Consider the following 21348-nt stretch of genomic DNA (forward strand, 5'->3'; position numbering starts at 1 on the left):
ATAGTCAATAATATTGTGATAACTTTTTACTGTGAGATGGTAACTGGACTTATCGTGATCATTTTGTAATGTATATAAATATTGAATCACTATATTGTACACCTGAAACTAATACAATATTGTATATTAGTTATTCTTTAATAAAAATTTTTAAAGAAAACTATCTTGCTACAAAGCCAATACATAAATAAATAGACACACCCATATGATAAAATATTTCATAGTCATTTAAGCTGTTGCTGTAAAAATGTTTGTTTGTTTAGAAAAACGTTTACCATATATGGTTAACATACAAACAAGCTAAATAAGGAAAGGGCAAGCTACAAAAGCATTTTCTTACAGTGTGATTGTAGATCACCTACAGGTAAGCAAAGAGCACAGGCGCCATTTTATGGAGTTTGAAATTTATTCTGAAATCAATAGGCAGCCACCATAAGGCTTTAAGTAGTGGAGAAAAACAATGCTCGCAACTCTATAAATTCTATGTTACCTGAAGTCTGACCACCAAATCCTGGGAAACATCTACCTCATGGAATTTCTGCGAGTAAACATACTTTGAAAACGCTAATCTATGTAATCATCATTATCATCACCATCATCACTAAAGAAAGCCTGGAAGTAAGAGAAGTTTCCCTTATAGACACACTCGGAAATCTACTTTACTATGAAGTTCTTCTATTTGGATGTAAAGGAAACCTTTTTGTGAAGGGTTCTGCAGACTGGCATTTCATTTTGCACGTTTGTGGCATATGCCACGACCTACAGACAATGGTCACAAGCTACAAACTGGACATTTTCCCATGGTGCCCTGCTTCCCTTCCCATCTGGGCTCATTCACTGACAGCACTGTGTGAGAAGGCTGGCGCTCAGGAAGGTTCCATCCTGGCTTCTTATGTATTTCCTGGAGGAAAGGAGGGCTGGAGGGTACTGGTTCAAGGAAAATAAGATTTGGAGCTAGAATTTTTATCACAGTGGAAGAAAAACCTCAGAATTCAGTTCATGACTTTTACAGTTAATAAAAACTGCTTAGTCTGGCCACTATTTGAGCAACTCATAGCAGTTGAGCAAATTTTAATTTGCTGGGTCCATACTTAAAATAACCACAGATAGCTCTGGGTTTTAATATGGCCTTTGCTCCTCCACTTTTCTCAACAGAACCAGAAAAAAACTTATATTTCATGTATATATGTGTCTGTCTAAAACACCAGGAATACACATTCTTGCCTCTGGTGATCGTTCTTGATAGAAATCATTAGACATCAGAAAATGGGGAATCAATTAAGAATTCAACGTGTTTAAAGAGGAAATATTTTACGTAGAGTCAGAAAAAAAATTGAAGTATGAAACTCTCAAGTATAGAATTCATTTAATTTTTGAAGATTTTTAGAAAATTGTGGTGCGGATGATTTTCTTATAAACAACAATAATTACATGAAATGCCTTCAAATGTACCAACTTTCTTTTACCAGTCCATCCTTCCTTACAGTGTCTAGTGGTAGACATAAAGGCTCAGAAATGGTTTATTATCACTGAAATTTCTTCCAGTTATTACCAAAGAGAAATGTATTGAACTTAATATGTGAGGTTTGGGAAATCTGTTTTCATTTGCTATAACCAATGGTCTGTCATAAGCGTAGACATAGTGGACTTTCGGATTCTACCCTCCGTCTGCCCCTGACACCCTAAGATGAGACTTCCTTTATTTTTCTTGTGTTTATAAAGACCCAGCTTCCAAACTCTAAACTAAACCTCTTCATCTCTAAGAAAAATGAAAGTGATAAAGAAGGTAACTTTCTGTAGAACTGGACACACAGATATCTAAAAGAGAATTGATCTATGCTCATTACATGGGGTAGAAGCTATCCATTTCACCTTGCCTCAAACAAAATCTTCTGATTTTGTTAGGAATATCTATTCACTAACAAGAAGACACCACCCCCCAAAAGGCATTTACTTACTTTAAATATATTTTTTAAATGTTTACATATTTATTTTGAGAGGCACATGCATGCGTGCACATGCACATACACACATGAGCAGGAGAGGGGAAGAGAGAAAATCTCAAGCGGGCTCTGATCACAGAGCCTGACGCCGGGCTCGATCTCACAAACCGTGAGATCATGACCTGAGCCAAAATCAGGAGTCGGACACTTAAGCAACTGAGCCACCCAGGCACCCCAACATTTCCTTACTTTAGTTTATCAGAGAGAAAAGGAATAAATGTGTATAAGTAATATTGCTTTTATAGTGGTTTTATAACTTTCCACAAATTTGTTGACAGTCTCCTCATCAAAAAAGTAGAGTTTTAGTTCCCCTCTTTCTAAATATGAGGGAACCTTAATGACTCATGATTCTAATGACTAGAAAGTGGTAGAAGTGATGCTGTTGACTTCCAAGGATAAGGTAGAGAGGTCTAGTTTATGAAAGCCAGATTTCACTGCCTTTCTCTTCTCTCCTTCCCTTTCTTTCCTTCCCCTTCCCTTCCCTTTCCCTCCCCATTTCCCTCTTCCCCTCCTCCCTTTTCTCCCCTTTTCTCTCCTCCCCTCCCCTCACTTCTTCTGTCTCTCTCTCTCTCTTTCTCCTTGCCCTTGGAACCCAGCCACCATAGTGAGAGGAAGCCCAAGTCACATGGAGAATACATAAGTATTCCAGTCAACAATCCCAGAAACGGTCCTAACCAACAATTAGCATCAACCACCAGACATGTGAAGAAACAAGCCTTCAGATGATTCCAACCACCAGCCTTGGAATTGCCTCAGTTGAAGCCAAGGGTAAGAGAAACGCATGGACTACATCAAACTGAAGATCTGTAAGCAAAATAAATGTTGTCATTGTATAAGCCACTAAGAGTTTGGGTTTGGGTTATAATGCAGCCATAGACAATGTGAACAACCTTATCATTGTAATGACATTATGTGTCATTACTTTATGTGTCAAAACTTTTTGTTTTAGTACAGTGTTGGTGGTGGTGTTCTGGATGGGTCCGAAGCCAGGCAGGAAGAATGGGAGGGACCCTTAGAATTTTAGCCTGTGTAGTTTCTCCTTTTTTTTTTTTAATTTTTTTTAACATTTATTTATTTTGAGAGACAGAGCATGAGCGGGGGAGGGGCAGAGAGAAAGAGACACACACAGAATCTGAAGGAGGCTCCAGGCTCTGAGCTGTCAGCACGGAGTCTGACACAGGGCTCGAACCCACAAACTGTGAGATCATGACCTGAGCCAAAGTCGGATGCTCAACCGACTGAGCCACCCGGGTGCCCCAAGCCTGTGTAGTTTCCCTTAAGCTTTCTTAGCTTAGCTAATTCAGAGGCAGATTTCAGTAATTCGTAACTAACACTCCACCTGGTGCTACCCCCCCTTTTTCTACCAGGATGAATTAGAATTCTTCTCATTCCTTACTTCCCACCAGAGAAAGTTCTAGCTGACCACACATCTCTCACTCTGTTCCTTTGCCCATGCTGTTTGCCTAGTCTGGAATGACTTCTCCATTCTAACTCGGAGGAAGCAATTTTAGAAAAATGTCTTGCCTAAATGTAGCCCTGGAGATCACAAACATACCAGTGTTACAAGGGTTATTCCGTTGCAAGGAACATGAACCTAGACTGGCCCTACTTAAGCAAAGATGAGAAAGGAGGAAAAAAATTTGTTGTAAGGTTTTGGGGTAGTCATGGAATCAAAGGAAAATGCTAAATATCTAGATTTCTGAAAAGATGTTATTCAAGGCTCGTCCAGGAATCAAGGTGGTAAAAACTCCTGGCATTTTCTAGGATCACCACCATGTACACACACTCCATGGAGCTGTTTTTAAATACTTGGATCACTCAGTTCAAGAATTATCTTCCCAAGAGAGAACAACCTAATTATCTACTTTGGGGCACATACAATCTCTTTGTCCTGGAAAAGATGGAACATCTTGTTTGACAGTTCCACCAAGACTATCTTTAACTGGAAAGGAGTACTTTGCCAAAGTAACATCCAATAATGTTCACTCAATGTCCATCATAAAACCTGACCCTCAGACTGAGTCATGTCCTTCTTTATTCATTTATACAGCATCCAGTACTTGCAAAACACTTCTAACCAGTTCCCTACCATCTCTAAATTCTAGGAAAACAGGGACAAAGTCTGTCTAATTCATTATCACATTCTCAGCCCCTTGTACAATGCTTTACGCAAAAGTGCTCAATAAATATTTGTTGACTGTAAGCAAACACTTCTTTACCTTTGTTTTCTTATTCATTTTTGTTGACACACACACACACACACACACACACACACACACACACACACATTCTTCCTTTAGTTGGAGAGTAGACTCCTGTGGATAGAGTCTATTTCCTCTTAATATTCAGTTAAGTATTTACCAAGTGTGGATGATGTCCAGAAACATCCAATTCAGAAGCAGTTCAATTCAAAAAACATTTATCTGGCACTTAATATATGCAAGATCTATTATCTATCCTCTAGGGGCTTGCTACCCAGCAAGGAAGGCAGACAAATGCACAAGTCATTATAATACCAGGCAAACACTGGAAATGGCTGCAAAAGAGGTTTAAAAAATGAGGGGTTAGTTGGAAAGCGAGGGAAGGCAAGATTCATTGTAATATGTGAAATCAAGAAGCTTCGCCAAAATATTTTGACCACAGAAAGGGGAAGGGGCAGCAGACGGGGACACCCTCAGTAAGTGGATCTAAATAAATTAACCTCTCAATAAGTTCATTATAAGCAGCTTAGAGAACACATCAAGATATTAAATGGTTATTTGCACCTGGCCCCTTTCACCTAATTGAAATGAAGGGATAGGAGCTAACAGTGTATGGCTATATAGGTTCTATAGATTTTCCTCTAAAAGACTGGTGTCTTATAGGGAAAAAATGCCTCTTTCAGGGGCAGAAGACTAAGAATCAAAGCGTCCTTCCAAAAAGTAGTGTAAAAATATTGCCATTTTCGTGAGGTAAATCACCTTTAAAAAAGTCTAATACAAGCCAGATTTAAGATTTAAATGAAGAATGTAAGCTACAAATTCCTAGGGGTGTCTAAGACTGTGATAGTCTTGAAGATTTTGAGGAAAGAAGATCTTTGAGCCACCAGGAGACATAAAAGCAGATAAATCAGTTAAAAAAAATCTTACCTAGAAGAAACAATTTTTCTCCTAAGTGACTTTTAGTCAAGACTGATTAAACATACAACTCAATTTTATAAAAATATGAAAAACTGGATGGTTCAGCCCTTGAATGCAGGGCTGGAAGAAGGTATCTTCTAGGTGGTGGCTAGAAGGGAACGGTGTGGGGAAAGGTACAACTCACATTTATCAGAGCTGGATGAGAGGCTCAGTAAATAAATCTGTACCCAATCGAGGCCACAGTATGAGGAGGTGAGTTTTCTTCCCAAGGGACAAAACGTCCTGTATGCTCAGCAAAGAAAGTCAAAACTGTCAAATAGGCACATTATATGAAGGGGATGGTCACTGCCACTGGCTTCAAGGAAAGTTTGCCTCTTCTAATTTAACATTAACACAAACATGTACATTAGTTCAATTTGAAAGTATGATTTAATATTTCTCAATATCACTTTTTATTTATTAATATCAATCGACACACATTAAGTAAGTGGCTTTAGAAGTGCCAATAATTTCTGACAAAAGTGCAAGGGGCATGGGTAAATATGTAATTAAAAATGTGTGGGGTTGCCATGGTAACAACAACACAGAGCTGCTCCTGGAGTCATCCTGACTACTTTGGTGTCTATAAAAGGTTTTAGTAATATCAACGAAAATCTCTAAATACCCTTAATAAATGTAATAACACATTTCCCCCTAAATATGGGCTCAAATGTCAACTTAACCTACTTAAATTGCACCACATTTTCGATTCTTAGAAACGTTGCCCTGAAAGACTTTTTGAGGTTGTCATTTTATTTTTGGTTTCTTCATTTTTTTAAAAAATGTATAAAGGGTTCACTCTGCAAGATTAGAAAGTCCCAATGAACACTGACTATGAAAATTCCCAAAGGAATGGAGACGCTGTGGATTTTTACTTGCAGCCATAATCCAATACTTACCACATAACTAACCCTTTGTGAGGAGTGCTTTACTTTGGAGGCAGAAAAGAGCTCCCCACTGGTACAGCAAAGACCCACATCCTAACTGAATCTCCTCTACTTCTGGAACAGAGATTATTCTGTTTCTAGCCTGAGTTTTGGCTTTCATGGAAATAGTTAGATTAGGAAAGCAGATCTTAGGGTTCAAAACCTCTACTTCATCTAACTATTAATGTCTGGATCCACACTCCCTACAGAGTCATTTCTCAGACCTGATAAAGGCAACACTATTGGTCTAAGAAGTGGGAGAAAGAAACTCACATTTATTAAACACCCCCAATGTGTAGGCACCTCACTCGCCTTCCTTTACGTAATCTTCAACACCTTCTCGGATTGTTATCTGACCTCTGGTGTTAAAGAAGAGGAAACGGAGGCACAAGAAGTCATACCCCTTTGCATGGCTCAGGAACAGTGATAGGAACCCTGGTTACAATTCTTCTGCTGAGCCATTCTTCTCCCGTCTTCATGCAAGTTCAATGGACAGTTTCTCTCTGAAATGTTGTGTGGTTCACCTTGATATGGTGACCATCCTCAGGAAGATCTCTAAACATTTCATTGGAGGCGAATGTTATATCTCTAATTTTGGCAACAATACGGTCCAGGTAGAAAGAAATAAGTGCCTGGCCTGAAATCTGGCAAATTCCCTTAGAGAGACGACTCATGCCTTGGAGGGAAACCACCGAAAGGCAGGCTGCCATCAGGGTACCAACCCAACCGCAAGTTAGAGAAGCATTTGCTGTCGCCCACAGACATCTGGTTACATATCACTTCTCTATGCCAACATTATTTTTAAAATTTCTATGATCTGAAAGAATCACACACTCCAATATTTTAAATTTAGAGAAGAGTAAGATATGTAACTGCCCCTTTCCATCCTTGCCCATCGCACTGCCCACATACTCCCCAACATGAAAATAGTGAATATGGCTTCCTCTAGAACCTGCTTGTCATCTATTCACAAGTCTGAATCCTTTCCTAAATGGACTCTGGAAGAAAGCAGTGTCCAATGCCCTGAAGAAGGAAGGGGTGTTGTCATCAAGAGAAAAAGATCCCCAGAACTTTACTTTGGCCAAGAGAGCCCTGGCCTGGGCAGGGGCCGGGCGAGGCGGGAGGGGGAGGGGGGGCAGGCGCTGATGTTTCCTTGGGGAGGTGCATGGCTAATTTTTGAAAGCCTCAGAAATTTTTTTTGTTGGTTTTCTGATACCTGCTGCTAAAAATTAACCAAATTCCATCCAAAAAGGCAAGTTAATTTTCAACTCTTAATAAAGTATGGTATGGCTAACATTTGCTGAATGCTGGTTATATTCTGGGCACTTGGTAGGGTTCTACACACATCACCTCATTTCAACCTCAAGCTTCCCTATGAAGGACCATCAATTCTTCCATATAGAAATGGGGAAGCTGAGGCCTAACCCCATTATGTTCCTGGCCCAACCAGCTAACAAAACACAAGACTCCAGAGCCTTGACCTACTACATTATGTTACATGATAAACCAACAAGATTCTTGGCAGGAGAAAGGAGGCAGGAGAAACGGGGAGGAAAAGATACATCTAGCTAATTCTTCCTTTGGACATGACCAGGAAACAATTGCTAAAGAATCACACCTGTTTTACAGGATCAGCACCAAACTCGATGATGAAAACATCATCCATGCCTTTTGTCTGAATCACTTAATGCTTTCGAAAATTCTTCCTCACTTTTTGGGCATCATAGTTTTTCTCAAATGTTTAGGCTTCTGAGCAATGAACTACTTCGGAAATGCACAGTTTTGAAGACTGAGATTTCCCAAAGAGTCACAGAAAACAATGAAGTAAATGGAAAGTCAATATATAATGTTGGCTGCAGGCTACTGAGGGTTAGAGTGACCATGCCTGGTTCATTTTTGCAACCTCGGCGCCCAGTGTGGTGGGTGAGCAAGACTGGGTGGTTGATTCTTTCTGGTGTTTTCTCCACCGAGTCCAGAGAGCACAGCACAGCTCCCACCACAGAACAGGTACTCAACAAACATTTGTTGTTGAGCGGGTGAATTAACTGTTGAATATGGAATGCATAAACCCCACAGCATGGAAAAGGCTTGTGTAACAAATAGAACAAACCATAGGTTTCACTTTTACTCAACTTATGCTGTAACTCCATTGTACATATGCGTATCTTTTTTGTTTCGATACCTGAAAGCAGCACAAAAGTGTGAAAGTCAGCTTTAGAACACTTCACAGCATAAAAGAGAAATATGAGAAATGAAGACACCAAGAGTTGATGAAAATTCCTAGGAAGAGTAATTTCAAAGATTCAATAGAGAAATGATCCCAGGATATCATGGTTTTATTTTCACCAATTGTTTTATTTTGAGTGGAAAAGCTGGTTCTTCTAACTTCTCTAGATGTCTTCCCTCCACCAGAAAGAAGAAGAAAAAAAAAAAAAGAATGTTATCTTGTACAGCTTTGTGACCGTCAGAGAACGAAGGAGGAAATGTGATAAATTTTGACAAAGAATAATAATAATCTGAAAACTCCTTTATTGACTCTTTAGTACCCTCTCTGGAAAAGGGCACATATACTAAGAATGGCATAAAATGACCAATATAATGATGTTGTAATTTCAAGGAGTACAAAATGTTAAAAATTTGATGACCATTATAAAATAGCCTCATAATTACATTTATATTGAAAATGTCATCCCTTTTATCTATATATTAAAGATATGAAATCAATGTTTAAAGTATTTAAAAAATAATCTCACATATATATTTCCTTCCTCAGAGAGGCACCACTGGTTTGTCTTCCTTTATACCGAACGAAGCATTTCGTTGTAGAAGCTAATTTCAAATATTGTTAAACTAAACCATTAAATTATTTTTATGTTCACTTGTTAAATGTTCAAATACGGTCACTTTAAAGGAACCAATTTCAGCTTTCAGCTATCTATTTTTAAATTTTAAGTCATCTGTTTTTCTCCCCCCTAGGCTGCAAAAGTGTATTACCAAATAAACTGACAAAACATCTCAGCGACTAACATAAACGTGCAATTTTAATGCCTTCTAATCACACAAATCAATATGAGATTTTTGCGCTTGTGCATGACCTTCTTCAAATTATCCCCCCATTTTGGTTGAATCAGAACGAGTGTGGGCTATTTGATAAAAAAAAAAAAACCCTAAGTGTGTGAAATAAGAGCCCTCGCCTCTTCTGCCAGACTCCCCTTGACAGAAAGATGATAGAAGCATCACATCCCTGGAAGAGTAAATGCAAACTGACAAGAGATGAGCCTTTAGATGTTGAATATAATCTTGAATTGTGCTTGAAGTGTCTTATTATCTTGTCTTTTGATGTCTGAAGGGGCGGCTCATTGTTAGAAAAAGGAAAACCCTCGCGCATCTTTGCCATCTTTAAAAATTGTTTGGCCTTTAACAACTGCTTTCCCAACTAATGTCCATTTCTCCTGACAATAAATATGGCAGGTCGTCGGCAAGTGACAACAATTTACTTTACATGCCACACTTTTATGGGTTTTGAGAGCTCATGTGGAAGCGTATTTTTAAAAGTCCACAGAAATTAGCAGCGTTACAAATGTTAAGAGGACTGAGATCTACCTTGCATACACTGATGAGAAGTTACTTGTTGTGGTTACTTCCTGCTGTTTCTGGTTTTGTGATCTCCCTGGTGCCAGATTCCAAATTCAAGTTCTTTATTTACCATTGACTAAAAATAGCCAGGGAAAATGAAAACACAAAGACCAAGTCTGATAGATCCCATGAAGGAAAGGCCCTAATTTCCAGGGCATGTTATAATATTGAGAACAGTATATCAACAAAATCCCCTTTCTAAGTAGAATAGCAAGATCAACATTGGGCTTGCTGAATTTGGCCTCTCCTCGCAGAGCCTTTGGCACCTCTTAATTTCGGCTGTCCGAAATTGGGTGCCCCTCACCCTTTGTATCTACCATTTGTTTTGTGGGTTTTGTTTTAACTTAAAAGTTTAATGACGTTCCCAGTCAATGGGATTCCATAGCTGCTAAATCACAGTCGTGCTAGTTTTCTGTCACCCAGCCAGGTTTTGTGAAAGCTTTCAAGATCTTTTCTCAGACCTCCGTCACTCTAAGAATCCATAAGAATTCTCAAAAGGACTATAAACTGTTACAGGGTTCAGGTGATTGTATCATTATAAAAACATATTGATATACTACGGATGACAAGACAGGTAGCTACCACCCTAAGCTAGTGCAACCATCTCCACACCATCAGCAATGTCCAATCTGACCAGTTCCGGGTCTTTTTTTGTTTGCTTTTGATCATTTTCAGCAGGCAACTATAGATATTAATCCCTTTTGAAGCATGGTGCCTAATTGCTGACACTTTTCTGATTGCCTGCAGATTCTGATTGGAATGTTAGCAAATTACATTAAACATGGAAGCTAATGGCAGAACGGAAGATTCTAAACTAAATCAAGGAGGGGCGCCTGGGTGGCTAAGTCGGTTAAATGTCCAGCTTCAGCTCGGGTCATGATCTCACCGTTCGTGAGTTCGAGCCCCGTGTCGGGCTCTGTGATGACAGCTCAGAGCCTGGAGCCTGCTTTGGATTCTGTGTCTCCCTCTCTGCCCCTCCCCTGCTTGTGCTTTCTCTCTCTCTCTCTCTCTCTCTCTCTCTCTCTCTCTCTCTCTCTTTCTCTCAAATAAATAAACATTAAAAAAATTGTTAATTAAAGCAAGGAAATAGACCAGCATTAACTATAAATCTGAATAATTTCTTAGTAACTCTTAAGAGTAAAACCTGCCTTAATCTTAGGAATCAGAAAGAGATGAGTCAACCAACATCTAAAATAATGACGCAGGTTTGTTTCCAAAAGTTTATGAAAGTTTTCCCACATAATCCAGACGATCCCTTTTCTGGCTATTCACCCACGTATAGATTACAGTTAGATTAATGGATAGCAAGCGAATCCGTTAAAATGTTAGCTTTCTTCACTATCTTCAATGCTTCTCCTTTTGAAAACAGCATGTTTTCTTTTTGATGTGTTTCTATTTTGCAATATTTTGCTACATGAAATTGGACCTATCAAAGAAAAAAACGCAGGTTTGGAAAAGGCCATTCCACCCCCACCCCATTCCACCTGAGCATCTACACATTTTTAAATACATGAAAATATGTTTTTCCATTTGATGTTTTATTCTTTCTACCCTTGGTTGATTTTGGCAAAAATTCACTCTGCGGTAATAATTTTTCATGCTTTATAAACAGCTTCAAATGTTTGCATTTTTAAATCAAATTAATCCCTCAGCCCCTCTTCTTCTTCAACAGTGGTGATTCTCTCATGCAATAAGTAACCCCAAACCATTAATTTATAAAAGTAAATCTTGCCATATTGCTATTAAAAGACAAATCACCACACGTGTGGCCATGGAGGACTGCAGAGGGAGATTAAGTACCCCATACTATTTTAATAGCAAATGCTTAAAATGTGATTTCTTTATTGTGCATCAAACCCCCATTCTATCTTGATATGTGTACAGGTAAGTGTATATTTAGGTCCACGAAATCCTCACAGGCACAAAATTGTGCTTACCAACTATAAGACAGATGCGTTTTACTTAAAAAAGAAAAAATATAACTGTTTATATTGTAATCTATGTATATCCCACAGGTAGACAAATACTTGGGCTCCTAATGTTTAGATTCGAAGGGTCTTCCCTAGTTTGAGCAAGATCTGTCACACACACACACACACACACACACACATATTTCTTGAGACAGTTTATATTTATATTATATATATGTGTGTGTGTGTGTGTGTGTATATATATATACAAATACCCTATAAATCAAGCTGTGCAGACACCCCCAAATCTCTTTACTGAATTAACTGCACAAATTCTGAGAAATGCTCAGTGGTTAGCAGCTGCAAAGAAGACACTGAAATTTGGATAATAGCCCAACTACGCCTGAAGCAATAGTATAATTGCTTGTCCCTTATTGGTAAACTATTAATTTTGAGAATTTTATCTGGAAACTATATGTTTCAATATTCATAGGTTCATAGGTATAGTAGAAGTACATTTAAGTGATATACAGATAGCATAAACTAAAAAAAAGCTTATTATTGTAAATTAGGCTTTATTAATGTTTTGATAAAGCAAATATAGACATACTACAAGTTTAGGAAGATAAATCTGAAGTGTCATAGGAACACAAGGGAAAATATGGAGAATACACCAGAGAACGCACACACGTGTGTAAAACATGTGGGTAGCAGTGCGTTCATAGCGCTTAGGAAAGAAAACATGTCCGCAAAGTATGGACATGATGAGAAAATGAAAAATGAGCATTGTTACTTTAAAACACTATGCTAATATTAGTCTTTAAATAGGGGTTTCTTGGCTTTCACAAACTTTTGTCACAATTAGGGTTTCGTGGGTTTTTTTTTTAATTAATAGAATGAAATCAAAGTCACATGAGATTTGGAAAGGACACCAATCTAGAAAACACTGATTGTTTTAGAAAAAGATGAAACACCAAGGAAACTGCTAAAGCCAAACTATATATTGCAGGACAAACACATTCGTGAAATTGTTAAATCATACCATGTTGATTATCATTGAGATGTTCCGAGACTGCTAAAAATACCTTCATAGTCTACCTCGTCCTCAGGCTAAATGAACAGGTTTTATTTTAGGCTTTTACTAGGAACGTTTTTTAAACCATGTTAATGAATGCAGGTTTCATTACAGAATCCCATTTTCTAATGGTCTTCGGTATAAGCGGACCTCTTAAGCATTTAGTTTCTGTGTAATGATATTAGTTTCTCTCGTTGTAATCTGATCACTTTTCTTTATATTTTCAATTAGTCGTGAGGGCAGAGCAGTCCTCTAATAAAAGTGACCTAGACCGTATTAGTTTTGTTGTTCCAGGTGGCTAATTTTTTAATGAAAATAAACAACAGTATATTCTCGCCACGTATCAGACCTGACAAGCACTTTCAAAGGAAAGACTGTAGGAGAAATTTGAGCATGGATTTTCTTTTCAATTCTCAAATAAAATATAGACATTCATATAACATACCAGGATTGTTTTTTAGAAGTTGCAGCTTAATTTTACGAAGAGATGTCAGGAGCTGTGCAATTTTATAAGGTGTTTTTTAAAAACGATCTTTGAATGCTTAACAAAACAAAGTTTATTTCCATTTCTCTGAGAATGAAAGACTGTCTTCAACCAAAAGAGAGTCAGTGCTGTTCTTGCTGACCTCTGTGTTCACATTAAAAAAGCTTAGTCCATTTTTGGCTCTTTGTCACAACATAGAGTAAGAGGTGTTACCAAACTAGTCCACACTTGGTTCATATTTGTATAAACTCTGACTTTGAGAATCAGAAGGTGGGAGCTTACATGTAAAAGACTGAGTCAGGTCAACATGAGTAACACACAGGCATCCTTGAAAGCCCCCACACACCCAAAACCCAGATACTCCTTTATGAACGAACGGATTTTAATATAAATGTTACTTGGAGGTATTCCCAAAGAAAAGTCCAATGTTGACCGGTTTAGAAGCTCGTTCAGGCTCATAGCATGAAGGTGTATGTTCGACTGCAAATACCAGACTGAAACAAATTACGCTCACTTATTTCCTTCTAAGAAGAAGATGTTTGAAATTTTAAAGGATAGCCATTTTAAAAGAAAGACCGAAATGTCATTAATAAAAGGAAAGCCAAACAAAAACCCCAGCGAAGTACAGAACCTCGGAAGACAACAAACAAGAAAATTCCAGAGCCACGCTGGATATTAAAGAGAAGCCCATCTGCTGGAGAATGGCAGGTGTTACTGGGAGCTTTCTCCAGCTACCTCTGCCTTTGGATATTTTTTAAAAATTTATTAACCTGACAGCGGGAAACTTTACACAGATTGCCCCCTGACAGGATGCCAGCTTGGTATAAACACTTTGCTATCTTTTTCTTTAGCATAAGAAAACCAAGAAACATGTTAAGTAGAGCCAGGTGCAGATTTGGGCAGATGTGATTGCTCTTCGGCCGGTCTCGGGACCCAGGGAAGGGCCCGGATAATCGGGAGCAGCGCAGTAGCAGAGCAGCACTCTTCACATCTACTTTCTTTTCACTGTGTGAATGTCTGATGTATTATTAATCCCCAAACATAAACCAGCCAGATCACCAACCAAAGAAAGAACCAGCCCTCTCACAAATTATTTGTTTACTGAGTAACAGCAAGCCAGGTCCCCTTGAAATCCTCACTTAAGTCTCATTTGTCAAGTGGGGGAAATTTTTATTTGGTCAATTCTTACAAGAATAATACTAACTCTATGATTAAATCAGGTAATTGAGAAAGAAGGCAATCTACTTAAGGCTGAGCCTTGCAAGCCTGAATCTGGAATGCCCCTCTATTTATTAATTATGATATAAACTGGTCTGGGTGAACTACAAAAACACTGTAATGCCCTGTAACCTTTAAGTCAGAAATATCCAAGACACTGAAAAGACCAAAATGAGATCACTGGAAGGGGTGGATGTGCAGATTAATGCAATGTCTATTACTTCGTCTTATTTCCAATTCTACATAGGACCTTATGACAACAACAACAAAACAGGAGAATCGTAGCCATCGAGATAAAAGAAAAATGTAAAACCGTATCAGCATTTTGGTTTGCTAATGTGTTAGCACAGAGAGCATCTTCAGACGTGGCAATATTGAACTTTCTTCTTTAAACAGATGTCTGACCTGAGCCCCCCAGGCATGGCAGAAACAGAAAAGGGAGCCACTGAGAGAGTCCCCACTGAATCTTATGTCACGTAGTGTGCACTGTCCTCCATTAAAGAGTCACTCAGAAATGAGCATAGCTCCACGAACAGATCTGGTTAAAAAGTTTGAACATCAGCGCTATGTTACATGGATTTATTTTTATTTCAAAACTTACACATTAACGCTACTTAAAGCAGATTTACTTATCCAGGCAGTATTACAGTGGTATTCTAGGGGGAAAACCCCACTAAGACTGAATTTATCCACACACACCCCGGAGTCTTTTTTAAGAAATGCTTAAGTGTGTAAGGTTTTCATCAATGTTCAGAAATGTATCTCAATGTGCATTTTTCCCCTCAGTAGTCAGAGAACAGCCCATTAAGCCATACCTTATCATGCACCTCATTTACTTACACAAATACAGATTTCTTTTGGTTTCTTTTCAGTAACTATTTTTGCATAGAATCTATTATCCAAGTCATTTAGTTGATTTAAAAATATACTCCCTTAATATTTCCCTAACAAAACACACTTTCTTCAGTGAAAAATAGGAAAAATCTTCCATGAGCAGAATATCAAAACTTTTAAAAAATATAGAAGCATGATGCATAGGTTAAATAAATATATTTCTCCGGGGAATTTTCCTCATCGCCTCCCAGCTAAATCCTTCTGGGGCTTAAGCCCTATGTACTGATTACCGGCCCCAGCATATTTTATCAGAATATTATAAACGTCCCAGGCATTGGAACCTTGAGAGAGACATTTAAATAAAGTAATAAAGACAGTGATTCCGTAATGAAGGCTCCCACTTATACACAGGCAGCATACCACAAAGTACAGTCCCCATAATGCCCTACCAATGACCTCCACGCTGACCTGCAGAGACCACTGTCTCAAGGGGTGACAGACAATTTAGTCCTTTATCCTTTTGTCATTGAAAACAACTCCAGTGCCATAAATTCTAATCAAGTCAAACTGGATGGCAATTTAAAAAAAAAAAATCTTATAATGCACGTTTCTTATGAGAAAGATAACAGAAAGGAAAGGAAAAGAAAACCCCTACAGATAGCACATTTTCTGGCAAGGAAGAATCACTCATCCAACTTTCAACCCTTTTCCAAAAGTTCACAGATAAATGACATTGAAAATACCCACGTTCACAAGTATCATTATATGCAATCTCTTTTAGACTAGAAAACCACAAGATCATAACAGAAAACCAACCATCGTTTTTTACCTCGGGTGCGATGTTTATAAATGGGTTTTTGTTTACATCTCAGCTCAAGGCTTTCGAGCTGTGGGCCCAGTTCATGTACAGTACGATAATACTGAACAGCAAGCCACAGACTAACCCGGCCACCCGAGGTAGTTGGGACTTTGAGGAAAGCAATCATGAGGTTTATCTTGAAACAATAAAAATACTCCCAGGAGGAACACTGTTAATAAATCATCTTTCAAATTTCAAATATATATGGGAGAAAATATTTAGGGCCTGTTTTATGTGGTCTCACTTTTTCAGCTGAGACTGCATGGCAAAACTTTAGTACAGATATTTTTCTAGGGGTATATATTACTTTTATCCTTTCCGTGGCCATCCTCCTGACCAAGTTGTTGATGCTACCATTTGAATTTTAGCATCCAATGTGACTGAATGTGGAACACTGAATTCTTGATGAGCATAACTAAAAATGAGGCACCACATTGACACAGTGCTATAAATGTCACTAGAGAAACACAGCAACCTCTTCCCTTTGAGATTGTTCGCCAAAGGCCGGTTTGGAGAATGGTTTCGAATATGTACATCACCAGTCACATATTAAATGCCTGGTCCCGCATGGCATCACTCATTTGATCTCGCAGCCGAAACACGGGGAGACACAGAGCCAGATTCTCTGATACGACCCCCTCATATCCAAGTCTGTTCTCCTCCATACAGTTTCCTTACAGCTCAGAGCTCAGCATAATACAGTCACGGACCGAAAAAGGAGACAGTTATCCTACCAGCTTTCCGAGAATAAATAATGCACCACTTAATGATATCACAGAGAACTACCTAACCACACGTTTCTCAATGAAATGCGGATTCATCTCTCCTAAGTGTACTTGAGTTTCCATAGCTGTTCAAGTTAAGCAAAATGTTATCTCTGATGTAATTACTTTATAAAACACAAGGGCCCTGTTCTGAACTTTCTACTGAAGCTGGCATATGGCTTCTGGGTTCTCCTTCTGGTATATTCTGAGCTGCACAGAGCACTGAAACATTCTGCACAGTATGTTTCCCTTTGGATGCTGTTAAGAGCAGAGGGTGCAATTTAAGAGAGGCATAAAAGACCCAATGGTTCCTGGAATTTCCTCTGTTTACCCATAGAGGGCATCAGTATTAGCTTTTCTCCTGCAGTTTTGGGCTGAAGGTGCCCATACTGTGAGAGAAACACACTTGCCCTGTGGACTGCTAATTTCAACAAGAAACAGAAGGTGGAACAACTCCAAAGGAATCCATCAAGACTGAAATTTCAGGTACAGGACACAACGGAGTTCTGCCTGTCTCCTGTTGTTGGGGAATGTCTCTCCACAAAAGTAAACAAATCAAGATGCACGCGATTTGTCTTAATCTGCTCCTTTCATTACCGAAACACAGTTTTCAGTAATGCAGTGTGTAGGCTATGACAATGATGGTTGGAGAGAGTGCATTAGAAAATCATTGTTGGGAGATAAATCTGGATGCTCTCAGTTTTTCAGGAAAAAATGTAACTCTTCATTGTCAAGGAATGAGTGCAATGAAAATTATGTATAAGAACCAAAACACTTGAGCGTATTCATGTCAAATAAGCTGATGGTCCATTAAATTATCACCCATTAGGTGTGGCCAAAGTTGCTAAAAATTCTGGGGGAGAATTCTTCTAGAAAGTTTTAGTCAGTTACATAAACTGGAATTTCTAAGGCTAAGTCCCAGTCGTATTAACAGGAGACAGCATAATGGACCCAATAGCTAAGGAAGCCCCGGAGAACATTGGGTGCTTCCTCCGATGGATGTCCTAGTCCCTCTGTCTTAGGCTGTCTCCCATTTTTTCCTCAAGTTTTCAAAATTGTTCATCTACTGGTTGCTTCTTCACCGAATTGGAAACTGGAAAATATTCTCATTGTGTTTTAAAAGCACTCCAGAGGCCAAATAAAATGAAGTGGATACACAAGGAATATCAGATATAAGATGCAGGTTTTGGTGGGTCCCCTCTCTCAAATTCAGAGGTAGAAAATGTGAACGTGAATATGGGCATACTCTAATACCTACTACAATTTCTGAACTAAACTACGATTCCTTAGTATTACCCATAAATACTCCACTTCACACGTGTCTTCAGTGAACTCAATTCGAATTTCTTTGGCCCTCCTGGGTTTTTTTTTAAGCTTATTTCTCTGCATGTGCAAATTGGTAAGAAGTGACATAACAAATCTGCAACAATTTCCAACAGTGGAAAATCGAAATAAACATTGAGAAGCCGTGTTAATTACTCCTCTATTAGTTGACTTGAAGGAAAAAGGAAACAAGTTGGGGTTCTAGGTGAAAGTCTACAAAAATGCATTTACTTTTTTCAAATACAGGCAAAGTTTAGGAACAAGTAATCCAGGATCCGCAGTCCTGTTGAATTCACAGCTGATTACTTTTCACAAGTCAAAGGGCTTGGGATTAGGATACTCAACATCAGAGAGGCAGAAGCATGCATGGCCTTGCTTTTCTGTAATTTATAATTTTATCTGACTTCTCTCACTAACCCCCTGAAACGCAAGGAGTGTTCTAGGACATGATTCTCCCCACACACGTAGAAACTTACTCTGCAACAAAATATTCCCTCACAGGGAAAATGCTAAAACCTTAATGCCGACTTATAGAAAACCCATATGCGTGGAACAGCTGCTTTTCCAGAACAGGGTAATATGACAGAATTTCTTGAAACTGGGATCTGTTAGCCTCGTAACTGTAAAACAGTATTTTACCAATAGAAAATCTGAAACAGAAAGTTTTTCTGCAACACCACTCTCATGTTTGACTGAGTGAGTGTTTCAAACCAGAGAAAAGATCCTCTGTTGAAGCTGGCCTCAAGTTGCCAAACTATCGAAGCTGCTTTCTTCCTGGAGGCTAAAAAAATTAAGCTTATTTTTTTTTTCAGCTGAATTAATGACTTTCTCAACAAAGCAGTCTGTGCCATAGTGTTGTTTTTCTTTGAAGTTCAGGCACACGACGATGTTTTTAAACTCAGCCCAAGCAGTGCTCTGCCTGATATATACATATATAATCAGATGTATATATCAGGTTAGTTTACACATGTATATAAACAGGTTAAGGTGTACATGCGCTTATCCAGTGTTATCAGCATGTAAGCACTTGAAAATAATTAAAAGCAAGCGTTTCAGGAGGAAGTGTTCTGAAAACCTAATGTCACTCTATCCCATAAAGTGCTCCTCCAGCACAGACATCTATCACCATCCATCACTCAGTCACGCGCCTCAACAACCCGCTCCCCTTTCTGATTAGAGATCACAGTTGCTTGAGTTGGCTTACAGAGTGTCATCTGTTTGAATGACAGATGTCTTTGCTGGAGTGGCACTCTGCTTGCTCTTGTTTTGTTTATGGAACAAAGATTCCTGAAAGGTCCTGGGCTGCCTCCACATTTAGGATGAGGCTATAAACATCTGGTCAAGGCAAGAGGCAGTCGGGGAGGGACGCACAGGACCTATTTTCCTTCCCCACTCACCTTTTAGAAGAAGAGATACTCATTCTAATTGTGATTACAAAATGTTAGATCTCCCAGCAATTCCCATGGCCACCTTTGTTTACCTGGCACAGAAAGGCTGTATTGATATTTCTCAGTTCCCCCTTCCATCTTTTGACTACAGATAATAACTCTTTACTCTCCTTCCCCTTAACAAAAGGCTGCAAAGCAACCAGAAACCAAGTCGATATTTATTCAATAAATGTTAACCAATTCTCACAATGGAACTGATTTCCTGATTATTATTACCATCTTCTTCTTCTTCTTCTTTTCCTTCTTCTTCTTCTTCTTCTTCTTTTTTTTTTTTTTTTTTAAATAATTTCTAGCCCAGGGACTCTGGCAATATCAGACAAGCCCAAAGGAGCAGTGAGGAAGTTCCTTGCTGGGAAAAGTTTGCAGGACACCCTGCTAGCCGGCCGGAGTGGGCTCCGGGTGGCTTGGCCCCTCCAAGATGCCAACCTCCTCTTTAGCACTTACAAGAAAATGGAATGAACAACAGGGAAAGGGTGGGGGGGGGGTGTGGATCGCTCTTCTGGACAAGATGGTAGGGCTGAAATGAAATACCTAGACAGACTTACCGAAGAGCTTGCTGGGAGTGTCCTCACTGTCATTAGATTCCACAGGCGCAAGCAGGGGCTCATTCAGCTCGCTGTCTGAAGTAGCAGCCTTGTCCTCACCTCTCAACTCCGTGTTCATTTCACTCCGCACTGACAGCAAGGGCTTACTGACTTGTCCAGCTATCATTGGATCCTAGGATGGGGGAAAAGAGTGAAGGGGAGGAAAAAAAAGTGGCAGCTTTAGTGTGCGTGTCCTCTCTCCCTCTCCCTCTCTCCTCTCTCTCTCTCTTCCACACACACACACTCTCCCTCTCTCCTCTCTCTCTTATCTCTGGCTGCTCCCGCTGTTATTGCTGGCTGCAGTCAAGTGAAGAGCTATTACAGATCCGAGGAGTTCTCCATTACTCCCCACCCTATTAAAGCTCAACTAGCATGTGAGAGATTCAGGAAGCTTCGGAGGGAAGAAGGGGGGAAAAAAAACTTCTTTGAAAGCCACCTAAACCAACACAGCTTTAATTGTGGGATGTGCTTTTTGTGCGAATGTTTTTACACCTTGTTCCGTCTTTAATGCAGTAAGAAAAAAGAAAATGCTGGGTTTGTACTTCAGCAACACACTAAAAAGGAAGAAGCACCCTATGGAGGAACCACGGGCTATTTTAAGAAGCACTCTCCCTGGGGGAGAAGCAATTAAACCCTATCCCCAGAGCAGAGAAAAGAGATAGGGAGAAAAGAGTCCTCAAAATGCTTTCAATGGAATAAAAGAGATTTCTCATGTAAATTGCATCAGTACCCTCAGAAGTTGACTTCCCTGGTCCCAGATTTGGGAGTGAAGCTGACCCCAAAGCAAATGAACATTTTAAAGCAAACAATACACAGCAAAATCGATTTTTTTTAAATTGGTTTAAAAAAAATTTTTAAAGAAATTGGAAAAAAATACTTACAAACTGTGTTCAATACTTCCGATACCTAGAGCATCATACGCCCAGAGCATTAAAGAAAAAGGAAACAAAAATCACCTCCGAAAAAGACAAACTTCCCCCACCCCCAATAATTTAAATCTGCTTTATCTTCAGCTCATTAGGAAGGCGTCTTAGGATCAGAAGTATTTTCCAAGGATAGCCTGCTATTCCATTTGCAAACTAAGATGCATGATATTGTTTTGGCACAAACGTCGGGCGCACAAGGA

At 39.1% G+C, this 21348-nt stretch overlaps 1 protein-coding gene across 1 annotated transcript in view; it reads right to left on the minus strand.

Moving 5' to 3' along the window:
- Positions 1 to 20448, minus strand: part of POU6F2 (POU class 6 homeobox 2) — a 387072-nt gene extending 366624 nt beyond the window's left edge. Inside the window, exon 1 of the mRNA XM_043588527.1 lies at positions 20184 to 20448. Coding sequence (XP_043444462.1) covers positions 20184 to 20349 — 166 coding nt within the window. The 5' untranslated portion in view covers positions 20350 to 20448. The remainder of the gene's footprint in view (positions 1 to 20183) is intronic.
- Positions 20449 to 21348: the final 900 nt, after the last annotated feature.

The sequence above is a fragment of the Prionailurus bengalensis genome, chromosome A2 (assembly GCF_016509475.1).
Source record: "Prionailurus bengalensis isolate Pbe53 chromosome A2, Fcat_Pben_1.1_paternal_pri, whole genome shotgun sequence".
NCBI classification, from domain to species: Eukaryota; Metazoa; Chordata; class Mammalia; order Carnivora; family Felidae; genus Prionailurus; species Prionailurus bengalensis.